Raw genomic sequence first — 27206 nt, forward strand, 5'->3', positions numbered from 1 at the left:
GACTGACAGGCGGGTGGTGCCAGCTCTGAGCTGAAGAGAAAGTTTCTCCTTTCAAAGGGACAACTTCAGTTTTTCAACATATATACACTACCTGCCTCGCATGGAGACTGATTTTAGCACATTTTATTTTTATGTTTTCTGTCCATCTGAAAGAACAATGCCATCCAGTAATGGACACTGTCCTCACTCTTATTTTGAAAGTTCAGTCAGTGCAAACAAGTTAGCCCCTGCCCTTCCTGTCTCATGTTTTCTGGCTCACTTGTCTGGTTGCTGATAGGTTTTCTTAACGCATCTTGGACTGCAGCTGGTGATGGATCTTCTGCCCTTTCTGATCCCCGTTGGTACTCTTGCTTCACAATTTTGGATCAACTAAAAGCTTTTCAGAGAACTTTTAGAGCAAGCTGATGATAAGGAATTACAATAGTCCTCCCTAAAAGACACAGTCTTTATGCATCCTTGTTAAAAAGGACTCTAACGTAGTGTTTTCTGATTACCCAAGGGAACCATGTATAATGTAAAAGTAATCAGCCTCCACGCACAACCCAGAGGAACTCTGTGTTTACCTGGTCAAACTAGAATCTATCAGATGATACAAATCACCGCAGGTCATTTCTTTGAATCCCCAACGATGTATTTAAGTCTCTGTAGTAAATTGTGAGGTCTGACAGGAACAGGAGAAGCACATCGTGGCCTCAGAGTGAAATCATTTCTGTTGTTGGGCATCTTTTGCTGCTGGTTTTGTGTTTGTCAAAATTTTGCTGCTCGGGTCATGACAATGATGACAAAAGAAGTGAAATGACTGTGTTTGCATCATTGCTTCTGTTTGAACATGGAGTGAAATGTGAGCTCAGAGGCGGTAAATCAGCTGGAATATGATGATAAATGTTTGTCTTTGTCTTCCTGTTTTTACCTGTCAGTAATTATTTGGCGCATGAGGAGTTGGCATCATTGTTTCTATAGGCTCTGTGTCTCGTTAGAGTGAAATACTCTGAGTGTGGGTGGCGTTGGTGGGACAGAGCAGAGCATTAAAATGCATGTGACAAACATAGACTGAATGAAATGCTGTTGGGTGGTGAACGCATGAAAGTTACTCCAGCTGGCTGAGTCGACTCGCTGGCAGCTCACCTCCACAGCAGACTGTGTGTGTGTGTGTGTGTGTGTGTGTGTGTGTGAGAGAGAGAGAGAGAGAGTGGTGGCAAACAGCTGGTGGGAAAAATTAATCCAGATGTAAGCTCAGTCGTGTAACAAGAAATAAAGTTCTATTAAGTGTCTTTCTTCCAACTTAGTCACAGAACAATAAAAATAATTCAGTTAAGTTCAGTTTTATTTTTATAGCCACAGCTGCCATCTCAGAGTGTTTTTATTTTGGAATTGAAACCAGTGACCATCTCTGGGCAGTCCAGCAAGTATAGTAGGGGTGTCCATGCTCTTTTGTAGGTGGAAATAGCTGCCAATGTGCCACTTGGGTCCAGTGCTCCTTCATTTCCTCAAATCAAACAAGCACTGAGGGTTAAAATGGTCGAGGTTCTTTCAGCTCAGTGTGGATGGTCTTTCAGGTGTTTCAGTGAATTTTAACATCCAACACCTGTGACCAAGAGGATTTATGAGGTCTAGGGAAACATTCAAATAGTTTACAGTAAGACGAAACAGGATAATGTCCTAATGACAGCAAAACCTAATCTAAAATATAACATTTCTGACACTTGGTGGGGTTGTTTGTCCGACTTTCAGGCTGAAAGCGCACTCATTAGACCCAGTTCTGAAAGGTTTTGGATAAGTTATCAGGAACAACATAACTGTCCCCTGCTGACCATAAGATTTAGGCTCTTTAAACTGTGGGGACTGACTAACTGCTGGAGGCTTTGCTGGACGTTAGAGGAACTGCAGTTTTCTAGCTTTGTTTTTCATCCCCGTAGGCCAACACGTGCTTTGAAATGATCTGATTACACCAGGAAGTACTCTGCTTATCTTACAAGCCTCAGATGTTGACGTTTCTGACGTGCAGTGGGGTTATATTTTTTGCTGTGTGAAAACTTGCTGTCTGTGTTTTGAATTGATCTAACACAGTTGAGGCATCAGAAACCATCTTTTCTGAAGATTTTAAATTCTGTTCACTGACTTTGCATGTTGTTGTTGTTGTTGTTGTCAGTTAAAAAAAATTTAAGGTGTAAAGTCTATAAAACTGTTGCCTGGCTTTACTTTTGAAGGTGGGAGAGCAGAAACATAAGAGCTTTTTGTTTGGTCGGTCTCTTGTTGTTGTTGTTGGTGAGCAGCTCAGGCTGGGGGAAGTCAGAAAAACTTGTTCAGAGTGAACTTCTGAGCTGCCCTGGTGTTAACAGGGCTCCTCTTTAATCTTTTATTTATCTGCTGAACTAAAGAGGTCATTCTGATTGAGCAGCGTCCAAAACAAAGAAAAGTCAGTGCCTCTTACTTCCTGTTTGGACCTGCCTCTTTAACTGTAGGAGGAGAACGTTTAGAGGAAACAATTAGGAGAAGATGTAGACTGGCGTTATAATTAAACACCGCCAACACACGCCTGCTGTCACCCATCCAGCCAGCGTGGGCTCTGTCTCCATCAGCACCCTGACCCCTGATTGGCTCAGATGGCTCTGTTAAGCTGGTAATTATGGAAGGGGCAGAGGTGCCGCTGCGTGAATGATGTTAAATGACTTCTTGCCACAAATTATTAATTGTTTTACTTGAGCTTTTGAACTCAAAATGTGTGTTTACATTCATGCTTTTATACTCCTCAATGTGAGCCTCGTGGATTGACCTGACAGTGAGTATTTAGAGGACGATGGGCCTGATGATGCCTTGAACACCACACTGTCTCATGATTTGGCTTCTTCATGGTGGTTTTACCTGAATAGGGCAACAATAGATACTGGTTTTCAGTCAGAGCCAGTCTATTGTTAGGTTGATGTACTGTGTGGAAAGAAGTTCAGTTCTTTTGGCGGAAATATCTCATGTAATTAAGTAAATATACTCTGATAACACTTTAATAAGTAATATAATAGAGAGTGAAATAACATAATAGCACTGCCTTTGAACACAGACCACACTATTGACATTTTAAAGACCAGGTGTGCTCAAACAAGATGAAGAAAACAGGATGAAGTCAGGTGAAGTCAACCCGAACCCTAATTTTGACCCTAGGATATCAGAATGTGTAACTTTAGGTTTCCCCAATCAGGGAACACGAACGTATTCATAATTCTGACAGACATTAAAAACTTTTCACATTTAGAAAAAGAAAAAAAAGTCTCTCCTGCCTTTCTCCAAAATATAGGGTTTAGGTTCTTACCTGTGATTTTGCAGACCTCAGAAGATTAAGATGATTTTACATAGGTGAACTTCATCACCTGATGATGGGGCACAGTGAGGCGGGGCCACCTGACACAGGTGAATCCTGATTTTAGCGCACAATTCACAATTCAATAAGTTCAAGTTTCAGTGTCATTATCTGTAGCAGTGTTTAGTTTTAATGCTGTTTGGAGATTGTATTTCTTTTTAAACAAGTGTATATTTTCCATCATTGTTTTGGTGCTTAGCAGAAACCTGACTCCATCAGAGCCTTGCTAATATGCTGCCGAAATATAACCGAATATTTATTATTTCGAGCTGTGACAGCAGAGACTTTCAGACCTTAACAAAGTTGTGTTTCCAAACATTAACCACGGCCGACGTCTTCATTGGCGCGTGAGGATGCAGATCGGCGGCGTTTGTCTCTGGCTCGTCTTTGTCTTTGTGAGAAAGCGAGCAGAGCAAAGAGAGGAATGTTTTTGTCTCTCTGCAGCAGCTGGTTCCTTCTCAGCGCCGGCTGTCCAGGCCTCATTCAGTGCTCTCTGATTAGGTTTTTGTTGCGCGCGCGTGTGTGTGTGTGTGTGTGTGTGTGTGTAAGTGGTTCATTTGTCAAAGCTTTTTTAGGAACAAACAATGGGCTCAGTGAGCCAGCTAAACAGACATCACCAGAAAGAGGTCAATTATAGTAAAGGACTAAAAAAATAGAAACGTGAATGTTGGTCTGATTAGTCTTTGTTATGGAAACCGTTTCATAACTCGTCTCCTGCCGGCTCTGATTGTACGTCTGACATCTCTGAAGATTTAAACCATTTCACTCGCAGCTTCATGAGATGGAGAGGGAAAAAAAAGGGAACATTGAGTCGTGATGGAGCTGCCGTTTTCCTCCAGCTGCCTCAAAACAAACCGAATAGAAAACTCACAACTTGCAGAAAACAATTTCCTGCAGTTTTCCCCCCATTTAGACCTGAACTATGTGTGGGAGTGGCCGTATTTCCTGGAGCTCATTTATATACTCCTTTTAGGCCAGCATCCCACAATGCCCTGCTTTTTTTTTTTTTTTTTTTTTTTTTTTTTTTTTTTAATGCATTATTGAGTCTAGTAGCTTGCTTAAAAAGGGGGTAGAGACCTCGCCATAAAAGGAAGTAGGACTCTGCATTCAGCCAGGGTTACTTCAAAGCCCCTTTGAAAAATTGATCAGGTGGGGTTGTAGCTAAAGTAGATCTCAGGCTGCGGCCTTTTCATCAGGTTAACAACACAAAACACAACCAGGAAGAAGAAGAAAAGGAACTTATTTATGTGCATGAAAGAGAAGAAAGCTGCTGAGAATTCCTCTGTTGCTACTCATTTGAAAGATCACATCTCTCTTGTTTTTTTTCTCAAGGCTTTGATCCTCAGATTAATCATCTGCAGTATTTAAAAGCAAGAAAAGAGGATCAGAGCAAATGGAGCCAAACTGGATCCAGGGAGCATAAATTACTCTTATTGATTATCATGTTTAGTTGACCCAAAATAATGGAGATAGGCAGGAAGGTGAAGGTTTAACATATTATAACTGCTTATAACAAAAAATGAAAAATAAGACCAAAGAAAAAAATTCAAAACACAAGGAGCCAGCAGGAGAACCCGGAGACGCCTACAAACAAAAGGAAGCAGAAACATTGACCTGATGAGGCCTGGAAGAAGAATAAAGCTCGGGTAATAATAATAATTCAAACCTTGCTGCACGTCACAGATTTCAGTTTCTATGCTCGTTCGCATTTGACTTTTTGAATTGACCTAATTATGTTTTCCAAACATTAACTCACAGTGCAGGAGTGATAATAAGGCACTGGTTTAATCAGTGAGAACTGATGGACTGAAAGAAAATGATACTAAGACGTGAACTAATGGTCAAAGTCTACCTGTGACTTTGTACATGGGCAACCGTGGCTCAGGGCGTTGGGAATCGCATCTGTAACCGGAAGGTCGCCGGTTCGATCCCTGGGCTCTCTGTCCTGGTCGTTGTGTCCTTGGGCAAGACACTTTACCCTACTTGCCTACTGGTGTTGGCCAGAGGGGCCGATGGCGCGATATGGCAGCCTCGCTTCTGTCAGTCTGCCCCAGGGCAGCTGTGGCTACAACCATAGCTTGCCTCCACCAGTGTGTGAATGTGAGAGTGAATGAATAGTGGCATTGTAAAGCGCTTTGGGTGCCTTGAAAAGCGCTATATAAATCCAATCCATTATTATTATTACAGAGAGTCCCAGACAGGCAGTGGAGGTGAGGGTCTCCTGGTGCAGGTATCCCTACTTGTTGTTGACTTGTGTGGTGTTTTTTCTGAGAGCGTGAAGTTTCAGCGGTGCCCTCCGCCTCCTCCATGGTCTCCTTTTCTCTGTAAAAGGTCACGGGGTCGTTTTTTTAATTACCTCCACCAGATGATGACCATAAATACGACAATAAACATCACGTGCTCCACAGTAAATATCTGAGAGTCCGGTCAGGAAACTGTTCAGCTTTCTTTCTTTAGCATAAAGCACCTGGTTGTTTTTTGTGTTTTAGTAGTCTTTCAGCAGAACATATCATCTGTACACGGAGTAGGATGAAGCTGGTAAATCCTCTTCTTCGTCTTTGCTGTAACAGGAACTGAACCAAAATAATTTGGACTGTTTTAAAATCTCACCGGTGCCTCAGAGTTTGATTGTGGAGCTTGAAGAAGAGGTTTGGACCCAGAGATGGGTAATAATATCAGAATTAACAAGCAGGACAGACCCAGGACAGGTGGGAGAGATAATATCTCTAGGCATGCTCGGTGTCCTCCCCCCCCAGAAGACCTGAAGGAGGTGCTCAGGTGGGGACAGGAAGGTCCGGACATCTCTGCTAAGGCTGCCTGAGACTCCCAGCTGTATACACCCCTGAGCTTGGTCTTGGTAGTGACAAACACGTTTTGCGTCTAACTTTCAGATTAGGGCAGCTGGTGTATTTCAGGGGAAACTTTTCCTGAAAAATGCATGCTGACTCCTCCCCTCCTACAGTGTAGATCTGGTCTTGGGTCCAGATATTCAGGAGATGGAGGGATATCGGCGGTGTCTTGGGGATCATGCCTCTGTTAAGCTGTGATGAGCTGTCAGGTCTACGCCTCTGTGCGTCTAATCCTGCCATCCCTCTCCAATCTGATCTCATCCACAGATCTTCAGCATAGCTCAAGGCATCGCTGCTTTAATACTGATAATGCCTTCCTAGTTTGTGGGGGATATAAGCTTTGAAAATCCCTTTAATCAAAGCAGCAGTGACACAAACATCGCCTTGGAAAGCGGCCCAGTAAAGACTTAATGCCACGGAGAGTTTCCCCCGTTTCCACATGCAATCCTGCCGGCTGAGTTTACCTCTGTCTGAGTTCTTAATAACAAAACCTTTCATTTCTCTTCAAGAAGAACAATCATCAGTGTTCACGACAGATCCAGCCACCTGGAGCAACACGACTTCAATTCACTTTAACAACCAAACACATATCTGTTTGGACAGAATAAATAAAGTTATCTGCACACATTGTTTAGAAATCATTTGCATCGCCTGGAGCTTTATGAACGTGGAACAAATGGAAACATACAGAACTTTGGCAGTGCTCTCAAGAAGTCCAGCTCTACACAGACACTGTTTCTCAAGGATGCTGTCCAACTGCTGAGAGAGGAGGTATACTGCATACCTGATTATCAGTATAAAGACAGCCAAGCTGACCTGGACGAAGCTGGATAACCTGTTTGGGTTTTTGGGGTTTGTTTGTTGTTGTTTTGGACAGATTGCATGGACATGACACGGAGATTATAGCATGCAGGAAAGTGACAGTTCTGGTCCACATTTCAACAGGCTTCAGGATTGAATTCAAGGCAGCTGAACTTTGGGTAAATTATGTGGTTTAAACCTTCGGAACAGCCATTAAGTTAGAGCCAGTTCTAGGTCCTGGTTTGGTGAAGGTAAATGGTGTTAGTTTGTCAGACTCCTTCAGTGGAACCTGAACATTCGGGAGCACTCCCGCTCCTTTCTTCTGTTGTGTTGTAATGTTAAATGGACCCACATAACCCTGCATTGCGAACAGTGAAAACAGTTCGCTTTATTGAAAATATTTTAATTGCCTTTTTAAAATCACCACCAGACTCCATTAACAAAACCAGTAACTGTTCCCTAAAATATGTCAGAAGTTCTGCTTTGCTGCTGCCTGGATCCACTGAACTAATCCTAAACGTCACTGAAGAGCGCAGTCCTGCAGGGCGAAATTACTGTTATTTGTCAAAGGAGTTTGGTGATATAACAGAGGTGAAGACCTCCTAAAAACCTCATATTGATCTTTTTTTTTTTCTTCTTCTTCTTTTCAGCTACTTTGCCGGTTGATACTTTGGTCTTTTTTTCCAGACGTGGGTCGTCCTAGCCCATGAACCGTTCTGAAGCAAAGAATTAACAATGAAGACTGTGGCCTATGTGTGGTATCTTAGACAGGCTCTGCAAACATATGAATATAGGCAGGAGTGCAGATGTAGATAGAGCCTCCAGATGTGAAAGGTGAAGCCTCTGCTCTCTCTGATTTGCATGGTGGAGGCAGTGAAGATGGTGAGTTTCAGCCGTGCTTTGAAGTCGAGTGTTTTCTTTCGTGCAGTAGTGGAGGAGCCTCCGGGGAGGCTCTCAGCCTTCATCCAGACCCCTCCCACTGTCAGCCTCTGCTTGGCAGTCTCCCCGATCGGCTTCAAAGTTGGGGGCGTTTGTGCCTCCAAAGTCTCGGAGCTTTGAACTGAGAATGGGCTTCAGTCACAGAGGTACACTCACAGAACTGTAAAACAGACCTGACTCGCTAATTCTGCACTGATATCCAGATTTGTTATTGTGGCTGGGTACCCAGAGGCTCACCGACTAACTAACACTGACAGAGCGTCCCGACTGTCAAAGAAGTTCTTTGAAAGTGAAATGAATCTGCTGGGTGTCTGCAGGCAGCAAAGCAGTCAGGAAAATGAACAGCCTCAAAAGTGTGAGAGTGTTCTGTGAGGCGTCTCAGATAAACCTAAAATAATCTGGTTTAAACGCACGTGTCTTCTGCTTTAATTCAGACCGCTCTTTGGTCACATGCTGGTTTAGATATGGAGCTGATAGCTGAAGACGAGGCGCTCTCTGCAGAAGATCCTGAAAGGGGAGAGTCTGCAGATTTGAACTATATTTCTATTTTCTGTAATAGAACCAGAACAGTTTTTTAACGTCATGGAGGTTGCTGTATGATTAACCTTGCTGGGTTGTGGAAGCTGGTTAAGTTTCACTTGGATAAAGGTTGGTTTAAATGTCCTGGTAAACCATTAAAAACTGTCACCAGTTAATTAGATAATCATTCCAGCTTGCTGTGCTTTGTTGGAGTGATCTGTATGAGAGGTGCATCTGAACTTTCTTATCTCCACACTTTGTGGAGGGGCACCAAGATTTTAGTGACCCTGAAGGTAACACCACCCAAGCAACTGCAACATGAAGCACAAAAACCTACAGTTCCTCTGTTCCACCAGCAGGGGCTCAAGTGGTGAGGCACTCCTCATAGACTCTCGTGTTAAAACTTTACAGCAGAAATAAACATGTTTACACTCTGGTACACAAACTGTTTTGGTCTCTGTAGCAAATTTAAAGGTTTTATTATAAGGGGTGTGGCCTATTTGACCTGACAGGCGGCTGTGGCTGCTAGCTGTCTGCTGGCCTTACCTGAGCTAAATCAGTCCCTGAACTGGACCTCTGGAGCGTGTTTGTGCTGTTGGAGCCTTTTGGAGCATTTTTAATCATGTGACCAATAATATGGCTGCTGTGAGGTTATTGTACTAGCAGACTGTCCAGGAAGGCGGAGCTCCAGTTGTAGGATTTTATTTGGCAGGTGTCTGTGTGATGCTCTCTTCGTCTGTGGATACAGTTCTTTCACCAACAGCTCAGCACTCCACCCTCCCATCCTACCATCCTCACTTCGGACTCCAAAACCCTATTTTGCAGCATCCAGAAAGCTAACATTAAGACTTTAAAACGTGCTAAACCACCCTGCAGCCATGCACTGTCGTGGACATGAACATATTTTTGAACAGTCTGATGTTCTCAGTTTTGTTTAGCAGCTTCTGGAGGACAAAGTGAACCTGAGACCTTTCTGATTATTCTTCCCACTCAGGCTGTAATTAGCTGGTTTTTTTTTTTTTTCTTGCCATAAAATAATCTCTTCAAATGAACTCTCATAATCTCTTTTTGTAGATGTGGATTTGATTTGTGCTCAGCGTGCTGTTCAGTCGTCAACACCTCCTGCAGGTGTGGATTAACGTCTAATTCTGGCTGCTGGCATTTCAGAGAATAAATCGGCAAATCTGCCTTCATCACACGTGACAGTTCAGTTTGTTTCTTCGCCCTTTAAAGTGAAACAAAAGAAGGGGCTGTAACTTTGATGGAGCTGAGCATGAAAACACTCCATCCAGCGGCGAGCGGCTCCTTTCATCCTGCTGCAAATCCTCCCTGTGTTCGCTCATTACAGCTCAGCCGCTCTGCAAAGACGTTAAGTCAAAAGCGTGGAGAGAAAAGAGAGATGGGTCTGTCTGAGTCACTCACTAAAAATATCAGCCGCCGCTCTCCCTGCCGCCGTTACGCTGACCTGTGAGTCAGAGCTCCAGCTGGAAAGGTTCGGGGGAACCAGGTGATCTGACCGGAGAACACAATGTTTGTCAGGGGAGGCGTCAGAGCCGGCGGAGGGCAGGTGGATGAAAGGAGGAGCAGGAGGAGGCTCAGAACACTAACACTGCTTCAGCAGGCCGGAAACAAAATGGCTGCTGGAAGCAAGGATGGTTACAGGAAACTTGGGATAGTACAGAGACCCAGAAATACAAAAAGGCCTCACTCCACATGCTGCAGCAGGAGGTGGTTTGAGGTACTTTTTATGGCATTTATATCTCTGTGTGGGCATGTGACATCAGACCTGAGCGGCGCGGTTAGAGTCGAGTTTAAAGAAGGGCATCATCTGTAACATCCGTACTAGCAAAGAATAGAAATGATCCTGCTACCTGGTGTCCAATCAAACATGAGGTTAAATCCAACAAATCCACAAATTAAAAAGTCTAAATTTTCAGAAAATGATCTGATTTTCTGGGGTAGCGCTGTGCTCCTGGTGATGAATGCTACGGTAGCAACAGCAGCAGTTTCTAATCTAGCTGCTTGTCAACTTCAGTTTGGGATTTTAGAAAAGCATAAAACCTGTTTTGCTGTTAAACTAACCTTACAGGAAGGTGAGGCTGATAATGTTTCCTGTATCTCTCCAGCATTAACATTGTTGTTTTATATTTAGCTGCTAGCTGCTGCCTAAACAATAACTTAACTGTAACAGTAGCCAATTAACTTGACTAACAAGTTAAATGGTTACTGTTGCTGTGCTGCTATTTGTGTGTTCAGCTGCTAGTGAGGGGAGGGGCTGTGTGTCAGCTGGAGGATAATCATTTTTAGTTTCGGTTAGTATCCAAGTGTGAAGGCTGAAGGCTGTTTGGTCAGATGCTGCCTGCATCTCCCCCGTTATGTGAAAGACGTTTGGTGCAGATGTTTAGATGAACACATTATGTGGAATTTCTGGGATTGTGTTTGTGTGTGTTTGCAGTAAACACACAAAAAACAACTGTGACTAGTCCTGCTGTTCACAGATATTAATCTTTGTGATTTGCACTTTCCGTGGCTGCTTGTTTTCACTCATTGCTCAGGTTTAGGGAAAACAAAAATCCTAAATTAGATTTGGTAGATAATGTCTGTAGTGTATCTTCAGTGCAGAATCTCTTGTGTTTTGAGAGTATATATCCTCCTTCAGGTCATCATGTGTTTACGTTTTTATGTGATGGTGACAGTTTATTCAGCTTCTGTCAGATACTTTTCCTCATAAATATCCTGCTGTTAGCTGCAGCCTGCGAGAAATGCCCCAAGGTAGAATACAGCTGAATCACTACGTGGATTTTATTGCTTTTTTTGTTCATTTAGTAAACAAAAATATGTTTTGTTCTTGAGTAAATGAAATCCCACTTTCCACAAATATTTTATTTATGTGAAAATCCTTGGGAAAAGTCAGAAACACAGACAAATCCCTGACTGTGTCTTTCATTTGGTACTAATTATATTGTGTTTCTCACAAATGTGAAATGTGAATAAGTTTGTGGTTTTATTTAACACCTTTTTTTTTCGGTACATTTAATGGCCAGTGGATACAGACAGCAAATATGAGGAAACTGGGAATGGGAACAAACAGGAATTAAACCTGAGACTTGCTACTTGTTGCAAACAGCATTGGTATCCATGTTGTACCCCCTTAAAGGCCTTGCAGTGTTTATTTTTTATCAAATACCCCCTACAGCAGCTGTGTGGACACAGCAGAATTTACTGACCACACTGCGTTAATGGATGGAATTGTAATAAATTAGTTTACTTACTGGTCCAGAATTTCCCACCTGACAACATATTCTTGTTCCTCTTTAATGCAAAGAAGTTATTTCGATTTGATATGTCGCCCTAACTGCATACGTTTGCTCCTCTCGACTTGACCAACAGATCAAATGTCTGTAAATTGTGGAAAGCTTCTATGCCGATGATGCTGATGTTTATGTGTAAGTGAAGTTGACATGAAACCGAAAACAACCATCCACACTGATGTTAATCAGACCATCACTGTGGCATCTTTTGCTTTCTGTGGAGGTTTCTGATTGGCTTCTGTTGCGTCTGATTTTTATCCAGCTGGTTTTTTCAGAGCGGTGCTTCTGAGTAAGATGCTGTTGGACTAACACTTCTTCCCCGAGTCTCTTTTTCCTTATCGTCTGAGAGCACCCAGCATCTCAGCTTCTACTTCTGTGCCGGCTGCATTTCGGCAGTGATTACTCTCTCTCTCTCTTGCTCTGTCTCTTTCTCCCTTTCTCCTCTTTCTGCTGTAGCCAGAAGATGGCATGGTTCGTATGCAGTCTCCTCACAAAGCAGAGATCAGGGCCGCCTTGCTATTAATAGCCCTGCCATGCCTTTAAATGTGTGTGTGTAAATAAAGTGCTGCTCACTGGGAGGGAACACAGCTGTACAAGCCGGCCTTGCTCTGGAAAATGGCGCACAGATGCAAACATAAAGCAACATGACAGCTTATTGCTGTGTAAGTGGCTGATGATGGTGATTAAAACTGAAAAGGAGGGATTTCCCACGTTGAGCCCAGATTTAAAGCTGCGAATGCGTCACCTTTCCTCTGCCAAGACCGTTTTCTGACAGATTCGCTAGGCTGCAGGGCGCCGTCTTCTTCACCTTCAGCACTGGACTCGGTTTAGCAGAAGCAGTGAGTGTTTCTGACCGGATAAAGAGCTGCATGCGAGGAATTAAAATGTGTTTGATGGGCCTTCAGAGGGAGAATAATATGTTTGCTTAATCACGCCTGAGTGTGAAAATGTGAAGGCAAGTTGCCTGGAAACTAAACAGGAAATGGTCGACCAAAGAATAAAGGCAGGAGAGTTTCTTTGAATATTCACAGCGAAGGCCTCAGAAATGGCCTTGAATGCAGCCGTGTGCAACAACTGAGTCACAAAGTCAGGGTTTCATCGGGCTGTTGTGCTCTGGAGGGATCACTGCACTGAGTTTATTGGATTTCTTTTTTACAACAATCAAACTTTATTCTTGTGAAACTCGGTGGAGCCGTGAGGGTCGATGGTGTGAAGGCTTACAGATCTTTGAATGTGTACTTAACGTACACTTAACGCCTCAAAGAAGAAAGCCCTTTGACTGCTGGATACAGCTGCAATGTTTGCTTTGGATTAAAGAGACTCAACAGAAACAGATGAATCACATTATGCTTCATATCATTAAAAGAAAACTGAGATGAGTCAAGATCAAGTGTTAACTGTACCTCAATTGAAATTGGTTCATTATTTTATTTATGTTTTTACATTAAGAGAAAATGTTAAAAATTGGAAATATTAAATTTTTTTTTTCTGAAATCAAAGACCACATTTATATTGCATTTCATTTATAATTTCAAGTCAGACTTTATTTTCCACTTTTCTAATTATTATTAAATCCAAAATTAGCCAAGTTTTGGTCCCAAGCACAACATTGCTGACAAATGAAGAATGACCAAATGCTTGCAGTTCCTGTAATGTCCACTAGATCAAATATGCCACTGAAACTGGTCCCAAATAAACATTAAACAGGAACTGCAGCAATTCTGTCAAGCCACATCTAAAACCGATCTAAACCACCCAAACACAAATTTGCTCCCAAATTCAGTTTTTAATCCAACAAACCACCACCAAACCCAGCGCCCACTTCCAAAACAGCTTCAAGCCAAGCTCAAAACCTTTCCAGCAATTAGGTCCAACACTAAATGAGGTCTCAGACTACTCTAAATCTTTCCCTAAATTAGTCCAAAACCAAGTGTGAAGCTCAGTAAAACCAAGATTAAATGAATTCCAATATCTATATCCTAAAGCAGTTCAAATCTGGCTCAAAAATTCAATTTTAAACGAAATGACAAATTAGTCCAAATCACAGCCCAAAATTAGGCCAAAAGCATTTCAAATCCAAGTTCTAAACTATAAAAATGCTTATTGTGCTTGTTTTTTAACATCAGTAGTTTTCTAAGCTATAATTGAGGCCAACTCCAGTCAAACCACAATGATTTTGTTGCTCACATTTTACATTCTAAAAACCTTTTTGAAACATCTGGAGTTGGTGTTAAACTGATGGAATAACAGTCACATCTGAAGTCTGTAACAAACGTTTTTCTTTTTCCTGTGAATAACTGAAACAGAAACATCGAGGTTTAAATCCACTTCCCACAGCCCTGGTTTGGTCTTTTTGTGTCCAAACATTTAGACTATTAACTTATTTATTTATTTATTTATTTTTATATCGTCAGAGGTTCTTTGTGAGATGGGAACATTTAGTGCTGAAGGATTGAAACACTTCATGAGGTTTGTGTTTGTTTAAAGGCTGTTGAGGACAACCTTGAGATGAAGGGCGACCCGGTAGAAGAAGTGCTCTTGATGCGTGTCCGCTGAACTCCTGAATGAAAAATGACCGTTTTGATTTATTCATCTCTGTGTGAGTGCGAGCAGGGACGAGGATTTACAACCGTAGATGATCTGAGTGTCAGAACAGAGGGAAGAAAAAAGAGCAGAGAGCGAGGCCAGTTTGTCTTCTTCCTGCAGGAGAAAGACAAACTATCAGCTACTAAAACCCACAAACTGTTGATCAGAACAAGCCAAATAGAGTGTCAGGTGGAGCAGTTGGGGTTTGGGATTAAATTTAGTCAAAAGGGAGAGGTGGGGGCGTCCTTGCACTGGCAGTCAGGCACTAACAAAGAGCGCCGCATAATAAATGGGACTTTAATTTGTTTTTCTCGACAAGGTCGCCATGAGTGATGGGTGAAAGGCAGCGATGGGATGTAGAGTTGGCCCGAAGAGGAGAAAAACACGAGCAGTTAAAGCCTCAGTTCAGCCACTAGAAACTGCATCCAAACAAAGCAAGTTTGGGTGGTTGTGGTTGGAGAAAGGAGGACTTGGTTTAAGATGTTGTTGGCTTCATGTGACAGGTTGATGAAGGTTATGGGTTGTTAGTGTTTAGAAGCACACCAAGCTTAATGTGAAAAATCTGTAGTTTGGCAGAAATCGAGTTTCTTCAATTTACTGATGTTGGGACACAGAGGAGAGTCACATGGTTAAAAAGACAGAGTCTTAAAGAGGAGTGTAGTGGCATGCTGTATGGCCAAAAGTAGGTACAGAAGATATGTTTGTGTGTTGCTGGATGCTAAAACTCAGTTCTTCTCTATGAAAATGACAAACCTATGAAAGAGGAGGAGGCGGCCATTTTTTCAGCCCTCTGCAGGTGTTTTAGGTGAAATGAGCTCAGTCCCCTCCTGAGAATCACTTCAGTGGCTCTTACAGACTTGTTTCAGTCCTCTGTGGGACTTTGTTGAGGCGCCGCGATGCGTCTTCTGTGCCCTCTGACATGCATTGTGTTTACATGGAGGCTGCCAGGCACCCCAGCTGCTCTGCAGGCAGGCCGGCGAATGGAAATGTGCTCAGAAAACTAATGAAAGCAGCAGAATGAGCTTATGTTTGTGCTGCGAGGAGAAGAAGAGGAGGAAGAAGAATCACTGCTCATGAGTTTCATTTTACAGGCTGACATTTTTGCTACCTCGGTGAATGTAGTCAAATTAATTTGCCATTATTGTGCTGGCTTATCAGACGTCGCAGAGACGTAAACAAAGATGCGGACAAACCATGAAAAGCAATTAAAAATAAATGGGGTTTGGACAGAGAGGCCTCAGAGAAGGAGATAAAGGGAAGCAGAGCTGCTTTTGCTGCTGCAGTTTGTAGTTTTTGGTTGGAGCTGCTGTGGACTTTTTGGGCGCCGTCCTGAGGCGTCATCACACTAAACGGCTAAATTAACCCAATTATTTGGAGCAAGCTGAAGTGGCGCGGCTGCCTTCAGGTGCCCTGTTATTTGGGATGACTGTGTAAGTGCTCGTAGCCCTGGGTGTGTTTCTGTGAGGGTCAGCTGAATGCCTGCCTGCAGACTGATTACTGTGCGCCTTTGCTTAATGAAAAATAATGACCTGCTTGCCAGATTTTTCCTTCTTTGTTGGCTCTGTAATGTGACAAAAGCTTTTTCTCTACCTGAGTTTGTCTTCGTGGAAGAGGCAACTGTGGTCCTTAAACGAAAGCTAGTTTCCGTAGCAACATGCCAAATATAACAAGGCTTGTGCTTGCATGAAAATAAAGAGATGGCGACGCAGATGCTGTTTGCTGACTGAAGCAGGGCTGCAGGCCTGAGTGTCTCTGATGAAACTCGGGTCTATAAAACATGAAGGCATGAATGCTGATGCCCGGACGGTGCAGCAAACGCCTCACAGGGATGCAGTTTCTTCTTTTTCTGCTTTTTATCAGCTTTGAGGACGGCAACAGTAAACATATGGCCCTGTGCATAAGTATGAGGTGGTGGCAAGAGGACAAGCCGCAAACATTTAACCAGAGTCTGAAATAGCTATCTTCATCTATAAGCAGAACAATGAGTCCTTCTACAGATGGTTTGACACACAGTCCTGATCTGAGCATTGTGGAGTCAGTCTAGATCGCATCAAGAGATAGAAGATACCGAGCCAAATCCAATCTAAACCAAGCCCAAGATCAACCCAAAACCAAAACGGTCCAACAACCACACTAAGCCAAGTTCAGAGCCAATAATTAAAACTCAAAATAGTCCAAAACAAACACCAAATTCAGTCTTAATTGAAGTCCAAATCTGCCCAGAACCAATCCCACAATCAGTCTGAAACAAAGCCCAAAAATAAGGCCAATTCGGTTTTAAAGCAAGTCTAAAAACATTGTAAACAAAGCCCAAAAATGGACCAAAAGCCAAATCAAACCAAGCTCAAATGAAGACCAAAACAAAGTACAAATCTGCTCTGAAAACTACTTAAAACCAAGTTATGATTTTGTGTAAAAAGGAATTAATTTTAATTTAATTGTAAGATGCATCCCCCAGTATAGATGAATAAACGAGCTTTAATTGTTTTTCATATTTGAGGTTGTTATGCACACAGCTCTCTGCTTGCTGTGCAGCCCTTCCTGTTTTACTGATTGATTTGACCTTTTGATAGTTTTTTTCTGCATCAGTCTAATGTCACGTAAACCCTAAAATTAGCTGCTGCTGCTGTTCTGCTGCTCCTGTACTCACATTTCCTCTAACAGCAGTTAAAGCTTTCTGGCTTCTAACGAGAAATTCTCTGAAAGACAAATCAGGAGGACTGAGATTGAGTCAGAAAATTGCTTACGAGTGTTCACAGTGAAAATTGGAAGCCTGTGGAACATTATGTACGGGAACATTACAGGGAAATGATCAAAGGCTGAAGGAATTGTTAGAAAACTGAACGTGGAGTACAAAAGCTTGATTTTAGTCAGAACCTTGTCCCACAGCTCAGGATGAAAATGCAGACTTTGAACCTGAAACACTGGAAGAGTTTTAAAAAGGGCGAGTCAGGATGTTCAGTGGATTCCAGGAACCATTTGGCTTGTTTTTGGACAGCTATTTTTGTTCTTCCTGTGGAGAGCAGCCAAACGTTTTGGGTTCAGTACCTGAAAATCAAAGAGAGCTTCTTTACTGCAGCCGCCATTTTACAGTGATTCTCAGCCAGCACAGAAGCACAGCAAAGAGGCAGAGAGCAGATTTTCTGATGCTGACAGGACTGAGGGAAACTTAATGATGTAATGCACCGGAGAAATGTGCAAGAGCTTTTGACTAAGAGGAGTGAATTACTTTATATTTGAAAGACGCACATCTTCTTTTCTCATGTTTCTGTTTTTCATGCATGAGAACAGCAGCAGCGTGTTGGGCAGAGAGGTAAGGCTGTAAATGTTACCGCTGCTGCTCAGGTACCTTTTACCCACAGTGCTTTCGATCTGCAGCTGCTCAAGGGCCTGCAGATAAGAGTTTGGCTGCTCAGAGCGGATTAAAGATTTGAAGGTGTAGCACTGTGCCGAGGAGGATGTTTCTTTCGCTCATGTCCATTACCAGGTCACACCATGTAAATGCTGATCTAAAGACGGTCAAGGTGAAGATGAAGTGAAAATGGGTTGAAACATGCTAATGTTTAGCAGGAGTGATTTAACAATAAACACTGAGTGCAAATCAGGCTCTGGCAAAGACTTTAGAACGCCGTGTGCCACATAAAATCGTTTCGAGGTCAGTAAACACAACCAGAATTCATACATAATGCACACGGGATTATAAGGGGCACTGTCGATTTTCAGAAAAATCAAAGGATTGATTTTAAGTGTGCCGTATTTCCCAAAAAACATGGTAATAATGAGGGTCCGCTAGCATGCTCTACCAAAAATAGTGCTTTGTTGTGTATCTGACGGACAAAAGCTAAACCAGTTCCACACCACTGAAGTTGCAGCATTTTTACAAACCAATTCTGGTTCATCCGTTTGATTCAACGATCCGCTTTCGCCCTTCTCATTCTCCGCCATGCTTTTTCTGCCATGTGCGCATGAAAACAAAGGCACTGCGCATGTGTGTTTACCCATATTCTATCGCGCTATTTCATTTTCTTATCGTTGCCCAACATTATACCGGTGTTACCATGAACGGTATAATATGGCCCAGCCCTAGGAAAACCCCTAAAACAGTCTAAATCAAGGAATCTTACTCACCAAAGAAACCATTGGACAAACATTTAAACACTATCATGGTGCAGCTGCTTATGTAATTCAGACTGAAAACTGGAGGTGGAAGACCAGAAGCAAAGTTTTTAAAAAGTTAAAGAAATCATTTGAAGATTATGAGGGTCAGAGCACCTTCGACTGATGAGGCTAGTTCACGATGTACGCTAAGTATTTTTTTTAAAAGATTTGTTTGTTGATCCTGGTCCTAATGAATCCTGCTTTAGATTCTACACGTGCTAATTGAAGGAGAAGCTTGTTTGCTTTCTGGGTATTTGTATTGTATTCTCTGCAGATTTAGACAAACTGTCTCATGGCATAAACAGTGAAGTGTTTGATCCCCTCCCTGCGTCACTTCATTCTTCAGAAATGTTTCAGGAAGCAGTGAACAGCACACATCCACTGATGTGTGGCAGTAACAGCATCCAGGTGTTTCTTCCTCCATCACAGATAACATGGTCAGCGTGGTGTCCCTCCTCGGCGATGATGTACAGTTCAGTCTGTCGAGGCTGTAATGGATTTTGAGTCCCTACATGGCCGACTTCCCTCTCACATGTGCAGCAGCAGAGAGAAAAGACAATTTCATTTACCTGCTTCTAATGAAAAGGCAATTTGTTGTGTGATAGCATGAAGATGGAGTGGGACGCCGGCGTCGTCATGCCTGCAGGTTCGGAGGAGAAATGAATGGCAGTGTGTCATCTGCAGCTCCCAGAGGCAAACTGAGAGGCAACGCCACGTCTGCCGCTCCATAAACTCAATCAGTTTCTGTACAGCGACCTGCTAGACACCAGCTATCAACAGCCCCCTCTCAGCACTCGCGTCCGGGGTTTGATGCATGATGGCAAAAACTGGAAGCGGATGGAAACTATAGCAGCAGCTGAAAAGCAGAAAGATATTTTAAAAGCCTCCTGCTATGAGTGACCACTTAGACCCAGGTAAAATGCAGGCAGGATTCAGCGTCTTAATGGATTCTTTCTTTATTCTAATGTGCTCGAAGTTGTTCCACCTGCCATCTCTTTTGTTCATTTGAAAGGTAAAAGCCCAACAAGTGGTTTATTTTTTAGCCACATGCAGAGTTTATAGCACTATTTCAAACTGTTACTGCAGTGTTAAAAGCCAGCGCTTCCTTTTCCTTGTCCTTGGCCTGATGGGAATCTAAAACCTCAAAAAAGACCACATTGACTCATCTCTTTAAGTCAAACATGGACATGTTTTGCAGAGGGTAAAATCCATTTTGGACTTTATGGACTGTAACATGTCACGTCATTTGGTTGGCCTGGCATCACCTGATAAATGTTCAAATCCAAATGGCACCATAAGTGCCTCTGGACACAGCTGTGTAGACCTGCAAACAGATCAGTGACACCTGCAATGTAGTGCTGAGCACTGGCACTCTGCTGCACAGTCGTTGCATCAAACCCATCTCGGGTTAGATAAAAAAATGATAAAACAGCCGAGGCTGTGTAGAAATGTTTGAAACAAAATGGAACAGAAATAAAACCTCAACTCTCAGATTCATCTCATTTCTGGACATGAATGCCAAATCCAGTTCTTTCAGTCTTAGGCTGCTGTGATAGACAGCCTAATCTTTCACATAATATTGAGTTGAATTTCTTTATAATTTGAGCAATCTGAAGGAGGCCCTGGGTTGAGCCTTGGGGAACTCCAGCTGCAGTTTAAAACAGTTTATAAGTTGTGAAAAATCTTTCTATTTTTAGCTGATAAATAATCCCAAAAGACTGTAACTATATTTTAATAGTCTGAGTTAGGGGTGGGCGGTATAAACGGTATACGGTATAAACGATATAAATTTGGCCAACGGCAGAGATTTTGACCATACCGCTCTACCGCAATAGCACATGTTGATGGTGTCATTAAGCTGCGTCTGTTTTGGTTGGAAGCATTGCAGCGGCTGCAAACAACATCATCTGCAAATTATGCCGGGCGACAGTAATAGCAAAGAGACGAAGCAGTTTTGGAATATGGGGAAAGCCAAAAACTGCGCATTCTCCACTTCCGTACCATTGATTCATTAATACTGAATTCTCTCGCAGTAGATTATCTCAGTTGTTCTCCCAACTGAAGTTTGGTCCGTTTACAGCATCCTGCCATGCGATTGCATTTGTCCCTAACCACCAGGAATCCTCACGTTAACTTTTATCGAGTGGAAAAAAGTTAGTGTTCATCTTTCAGCTACACTGTGCTAATGTTATGCTAACGTAGCTGTTTTTCTAGCGACACATAGCACATCATTATATACCAGCTAGCCCAACTTCAGTAACCCTACAAACGTCACTGCTGTTTAATTTTCACTGTTTTAATTTTCTGTCTTCATTTATGTTGTAAGTGATAGCAGAGCGATACGTTTTAATTTTTTCAGGAATCTCTCAGAACATGCTATATCATGTTTAGGTGAAAACTAGCGAGCTAACTTCTAACTCTGTTGAATTTAATGTTTTCGTGGGTGCCTGGATGTTAAACTTAATTGTTACACCTGGTAAAGCAGCAACGCTGATCATTTTATTAAAGATGAAATAATTTAGACAGTTTTTAACTCTCAGTGATGCCGCAGTGTTCGTTTGACTTTGGGACCTGAAGACGACAGAGTTTAGGACCCAGATTACTTCGCGAGGCTTCTGACTACAGCAGCTGTAATGCTCCGGCAGTCCATCAAGCTTTGCGCCTTCATAGCTTGCCAAAGTCTTACTAAAACATTTTTTGATGGATTTTTGAGCGCTGTTTACCACATAAAATCGGTTCGAGGTCAGTAAGCACAACCAGAATTCATACATAAGGCACACCGTCGATTTTAAGTGTGCCCTATAGTGTGTAAACTACGTTATACAGAATAAAAGAATATATCACAATATATATCGTTACCGCACATGCTTCAAATTATACCGTGATATGGATTTTAGGCCATATAGTCCAGCCCTAATCTGAGTAGTATTTGTACCTATGTGGCATCTTAGCTGAATAGGGAGATTCATAAATCCACTTTTAACCACCTTATTAAGACCTCAGTCACTCAGGCTTGTTGGTGATCTGGCAACCACTGGTTGCTGTCGGTAATGTATGCGCGGCTGCTGGAAGTTGCTAGATGAAATCGGTTGCAAAGGGTGCTGCCAATAACTTCCCTGTGATTGCTTTGGTTGCCAGCAGGTCACCACAGTTTGCATGAAAGATGATAGCTTGTCTGCAAACTGGAAATGGAGAACGTTTACCTTCACCATAAAAGTCATGACTCATGGCTGCAAACAGCACATTTTAAAACAAAAACACTCTGGTGTCTGGTTTATGTCACACTTTTTGTTTCCTGATGGAGAATACACATTTTTCTGGTGACCTGAGTTTGCTGGGGTGGGGGGTGACTGAACAATCTCTAGGCCTGTGTGAGTCATTTAGCTGTTATCTAAGCAGAAAATAAGAAACCAAAGACATAATAATAACCTTTCAAAATTACAAGCTAGTTCTTCACATCTTCTCCACATTCCTCATATAAAAAAGCTTTAACACACACTTTGATAACAGGAACCCCAGGGGTGAGATTAATGTGCCTATTAGGAAAGTGAAGGCAATGCCATGACTGTTTTTCAGCTGTGAGAGGTTGTACTGGGAATGTCGGCTGATATAAAAGAACTCTGATTTTGTGTATTTATAACCTGTAAAACTAGTAAATAATGGGCTTTACTGGTTAGTCACAGCTTGGAGGGCCTTGCTGCTTTCCTCCCAGCACTGCTGTAAATATAAAATCTGATTTCTCTAAAACTTGTCAGAGCAGCTGGCAAATGGAGCTTCCAGGAGCTTCGATTAATTAACATGTAGAAACTGTGTCCACAGGCGTCCTCACTGAAGCTCCAGCAGTCATTTTCTGTAACTAAGTGGCTCTTTCTCCTGCTGGAGCTGCGAACATACGAAAGCCACGCCGCTAATTGAACACCGGCATGTCGGAGCATGTTTCAGCTTCATGCTGCAGTCAGCTGCTCCAGGGACAGGGCCCCCTTCATCACCTCCTCCTCGTCTCTGAGCCCCAGCCTCCTCACACCTCCTCTAGTCCTCAGATAGTTACCTACTGTCTCCTCTGATTGGCCTCTCCAACACCTCAGTCAGCATCGTGAATCCATCTTCGGGCTCGCCTGCCCGGGCCTGCTGCACTCCGAACGTGAGGAACATCTCCAGGTCTGCTTTTTTACAAAATCAGCTTCAGAGATTTGTGGGCTCATTCCGCCGTTCCATGAAGATCAGTGTGTGTTTTTTTTTTCTCCCCCGTCAACAAAAAGCTCAGAATTTAATTTTATCTGTGGACTTGAACATTTTATACTTTTTCTTTCTTTTGAAGTTTCTGGTTTTAATTTCACTGAGACTAACATGTACAGACTGTTTTACATCAGTTTAAAAACAAGTTTATTTACTTCATTAAATTAAAGTTAGTTTTGTATCGCTATCAAGGCCTCACTTTGCCTGATCTGGAACCTGCTAACATCAACCAGTTAATTAAGCACCCCTAAACGTACTGTTTGGTTAAATAGAACCTCTTTTTTACCTGTTTGTAACACTTTTAGAACCTAAAGGTATCGGTTATGTTAAGATACTTTAAATGTCACTACTATTATAGAGTCATTTAATCATGGCCATTGAAACAGTCACAGCTGTATAACTTCATACATTGTAAACCAGCTGCATTTGTCCGCGTGAGAAATTAAAGCCAGCATCACTAGAGCAGCGCTACCTCGTGCATCTCACCTTTAAACCACCAACTTTAACATCATTGTTGTCACCTGGTACCCGATAACCATGACAACGTTAAATCAGTCTTATTTTAGCATGACCAGCATTTATTCAGTGATGATTCAGGCATCGTGTTGCCCTCTGGGTTATTTGTGATTTTGGGTTTTGGACTGAACTGGACAGCAGGGCGCTGGGAAGAAGACGATAAGGCAGCGGGACAGGTGGCCATCATTTCCCACGAGGCTTTGCGGCGGCGGCTTTGAGAGATGAAGCCTGTCACAGTTAGCCAAACAGCGCTAATGCTCTCCCCAGAAAGCCTCCAAACGCTAACAGGAAAGCAGAGCCGGCTGTGTTTGTGTGCATTTTGAACAGATGCTCTGGCTGTAAATATGGGGGGTGAGGAGGAGGGGAGGAGGGGGTGCCATTTGTTTTCATTTTGTTGCATTCGGGGGGAGGAGGGAAGAAAACAGCCATTCAGATTCAGCGGGTCTTCTGAATGAGCCTGCAAACCAAATATTAGTGTGTGAGCACACACACACACACACACACACACACACACACACACACACACACACACACACACACACACACACACACACACACACACACAGCATTTTCATAGTATTTTGTTTTTTGGCCTTTCATGGAGAAACTGCAGCTTTGCAGTTTGTGCTGCTTGTTCATATTTTTGGGGGATGGTCTCGATCGTGTTTCTGAGCATCTCCTGCGCTGGATGAAGCTCTTATCTTTTTAAAGTGCTGCAGTTCTTTCTCCCTTGGTTTTTAGAGCAGTCTCTTCAGCTTTTTATGCGCTCTTCATATGTTCATGTGTCAAGTTTGTAAAAACTCTCAGTGTATCTACAGCCAGTGGGCTCACGGTGTCCTGGCGTTCTCAGCTGACTTCATGTGGATATGAAGCTGAGGATCAAGAACACAGCAGCAGATTAATTATTGACCCCCTGCTGTGGATGAGGTCAGAGGTTCTCTGTGCTGAAGTTTCCATTTTCAGCGCCATGTGATGGTGTTTGTCTCTGCCGTTCAGGACCCTCAACATAGACCCTCAACCTCTGTCTCCTTGTCCTAATGTGTTCATTTTAGCCTAACCACAGCTCTGTAGCTAGCCACCAGGTAGCACACTATTATAAGACAGCAAGCCTGACTTCACCAGCCCTCCAAACAACACTGTTGTTTAGTTTTTTACGCTTTGTTTTCTTCCAAAGTTACTCCACAGCGGTGTGTTTTAGAAATACTATTGTCAGAAGTATCTCTGCAGGTAAACGTCAGTTCACACAGGACCTTGTGAACACCCTGAGATGATGGACAATATGAAAAATATAACACAAGTGAACCATCCGTGTCTGGTTTTGTTGCAGATAATGTGTGGTTATCTCTGGTGTTTGTGGGCGCGCCATGTTTTGAATGAACTAGACTGTCTTGATGCATAATAAAGATGGGTGAAGCCACCATGAAGTCACCTTTGCAACTTTAATAGGAGAGCCAGCGTTCAGCATGTACGCTGATGATACTGTTCTGTATATGGAAAATAATAACCATTGTGACATCACACATTGACTTTTGGACTCAACATTCAAAGGTCCACCTGCCACTCAAATAGGCCACGCCCCTTATAAGGCAAACTTTAAGCCATAGTAGAATTGAAACAGGTGTGGTATGAAACAGTTATGAAGGGTACAGTTATCGATAAAGGATAAACCACTTTCTTTATCAGGCTGTAAACATGTTTAAGTTTTAACATGGGAGTCTATGGGGACTGACTTACTGTTGGAGCCTCTGCTGGAAGTCAGAGGAGGTGCAATTTGTGGTACCAGCTGATCAAACCTGCTCTCTGCTCTTTGTGCCTCTAACAAGTCAACAGAGGAAAGCATTTTAGGTGGTGTAGCATTAACCCCAGTAACAGTGGAGATCAAGCAGAAGCTCCGTCCTCTTGCTCTGCGCTAGTGCTGCTGTGGTGGTCAGGGTCACCCTTGGCGACCACCCCTCTGCAGACTGAGTCTGGCTTCAGACGCAGCAGCAGTGAATGAGTTTGCGTTGTAAAGTGTAAACGAGGCAGACGTGGTGGGTCGTTGGGCTGTGCAGTGCGGTACTCTCTCTCTCTCTGACGTCCTCGCTGCAGCTGATTTGGAAACTATCAGCGCTCGGCTTGTAAATTTCCCCAGTGTGAAAAGCAATGCATACAGAATGAATCCGCCTCTATTTATCTATCTGACTATCCTCACACGCCTGTACACGCTTGCCGCGCGGCAGCCTAACGCCGGCCTACTGCGGGGAGGTAAAGAAATAAATAAAGCCTCTGCGCAGCTTCAGTTTTTCCGCTCGGCTCCCCAGACGTGTCTACACCTATCCGTTAGATTACAGATGACAAATAGACCCAGATCCTCCTCTGCCGACTGCGTCGGCCCAGCTGTGACGGCATTTCGTCCTCCTGAGGTTTCACCGGCGGCTGTTAGTGTTTGTTAAAGAGCGGGGCGGGTGAGGAGGGAGGAAGTTTGCAGCAGAGACACCAAAACCAGCCGCCGATAAATCATTTTGTTCCTCGATTAACCTCGAGGACCTCACTCTGCAGCTACTGCATGTTATTACAAGTGTTTTCCAGCTGAGTGCGTCTTCACTGATTTATGCAATATTTCATTTACAGTTTCTGAGTCGGCGCTCTGCAGCATCTCAGTTTGTGTGCAGGGACAAATCTCAGCGGAGAAAAAAATCACTTATTTAAACTGATTTCTTTTCTGTTTGAAAAATGTCTGTGAGTCCTTTTCATCGACCGAATATTTGTGTTTGTGAGACCCTCATCTATCAGCTCGTGTAGGTTTCTCTGACTCTGAGTCTGAGGTGAAGCTTCAGGCGTGGTCCATCAGCACATGTCAGTCACATCGAGTAGAAACATGACGGTTCAGCCTGCAGGTGGGGGGCAGGCTGACATAACATGGACTCATGTACTGTATTCAAGATCAAATCTGCTCCTTTATTTGCTTGTCTCTTTCATTTCCTGGGCTGTGTGTGTGGCCCTGGGCCCAGAACACCCATTGGATAGTCAGATTCAGGAGGAGGAGGAGGTGCTCTGATCGTGAGAAGAGTCTCTCTCACCAGCCTGATCAGGCTACCTGTAGGGAAAGAGGAGGCAAGAAGGGCCTGCTGCTAACCGGTTAGCAGCACCTAAAATGTTCATGAATAGTAAAAACGAACCAAGCTTCATCCTCTGATGCAGGTCTATGTTTTTAAGGTGGTTTTCAGAAAAATGTTTAATTTCTAACTGAGGTTTTGATTTTTTTTTTTTTTTTTTTTGGTCCATTTTAAATCAGTCGCCCGTCTGCCAGCATTCCTGCACTTTCATAGATGTGTCTGTGTTTGCTTCCTGTGTCTGAGTCACTCTGAGATTGAGCGGGTGATGATGACTTCAGTTTGTTGCAGAAAATCCCAGTTAACCTCGTTAACCAACCTCACAGCTGGTTTAATCTGCAGTTATTGGAACATAAGTTCTGACCTGGTTCTGTGAGAGGTTCATGTCGATATCTCGTGTGCTTCGGAAGCTCCTCAGGATCAAAACTGCTGTAAAAACGATTACAAGGCATCAACTTGTATTTTCAGCTATCAAGTGATAGCTGAAAATATTCACAATATGAAGATTAAATTCAGCGTGGCTTCATCAGATATAACAGTTACTGTCATCACTTCAAGATGCTTAGGTGTGCTTGTGTAAAGTCGTGAAAAATAATCTGACCTTTGACCTTTGCAAAGTTGTTTGAAATGACATGAAATCATAGTTCTACTCACGTTTCTTTCTCCTTTTTCTTTGCAGAATCAGACGTTGTGCAAAGGCCTCAATGAACTTCAGAACGGACAGGTAGGTCACATGATGGTGTCTCTAGAGGTGTGCATTCACCTGAACAAGCTCCTCCCACCTCCTCTCTCACTGCTCCTGCTGTAAGTCTGCTTCTTCACCCTGCGGCTCATCTTTGTCCTCTGA

General features: G+C 43.0%; 1 protein-coding gene across 2 annotated transcripts in view; it reads left to right on the plus strand.

Annotated features, from left to right (window-relative positions):
* The window catches only part of phf21b (PHD finger protein 21B), a 90494-nt gene that overhangs the window by 17354 nt on the left and 45934 nt on the right, over window positions 1–27206 (plus strand). For both annotated transcript variants that reach the window (XM_080886457.1, XM_080886456.1), the window contains exon 2: window positions 27039–27083. In XM_080886457.1, the coding sequence (XP_080742583.1) occupies window positions 27039–27083 (45 nt within the window). The remainder of the gene's footprint in view (window positions 1–27038; window positions 27084–27206) is intronic.

The sequence above is a fragment of the Rhamphochromis sp. 'chilingali' genome (assembly GCF_963969265.1).
Source record: "Rhamphochromis sp. 'chilingali' genome assembly, chromosome: 7".
Taxonomy (NCBI): domain Eukaryota; kingdom Metazoa; phylum Chordata; class Actinopteri; order Cichliformes; family Cichlidae; genus Rhamphochromis; species Rhamphochromis sp. 'chilingali'.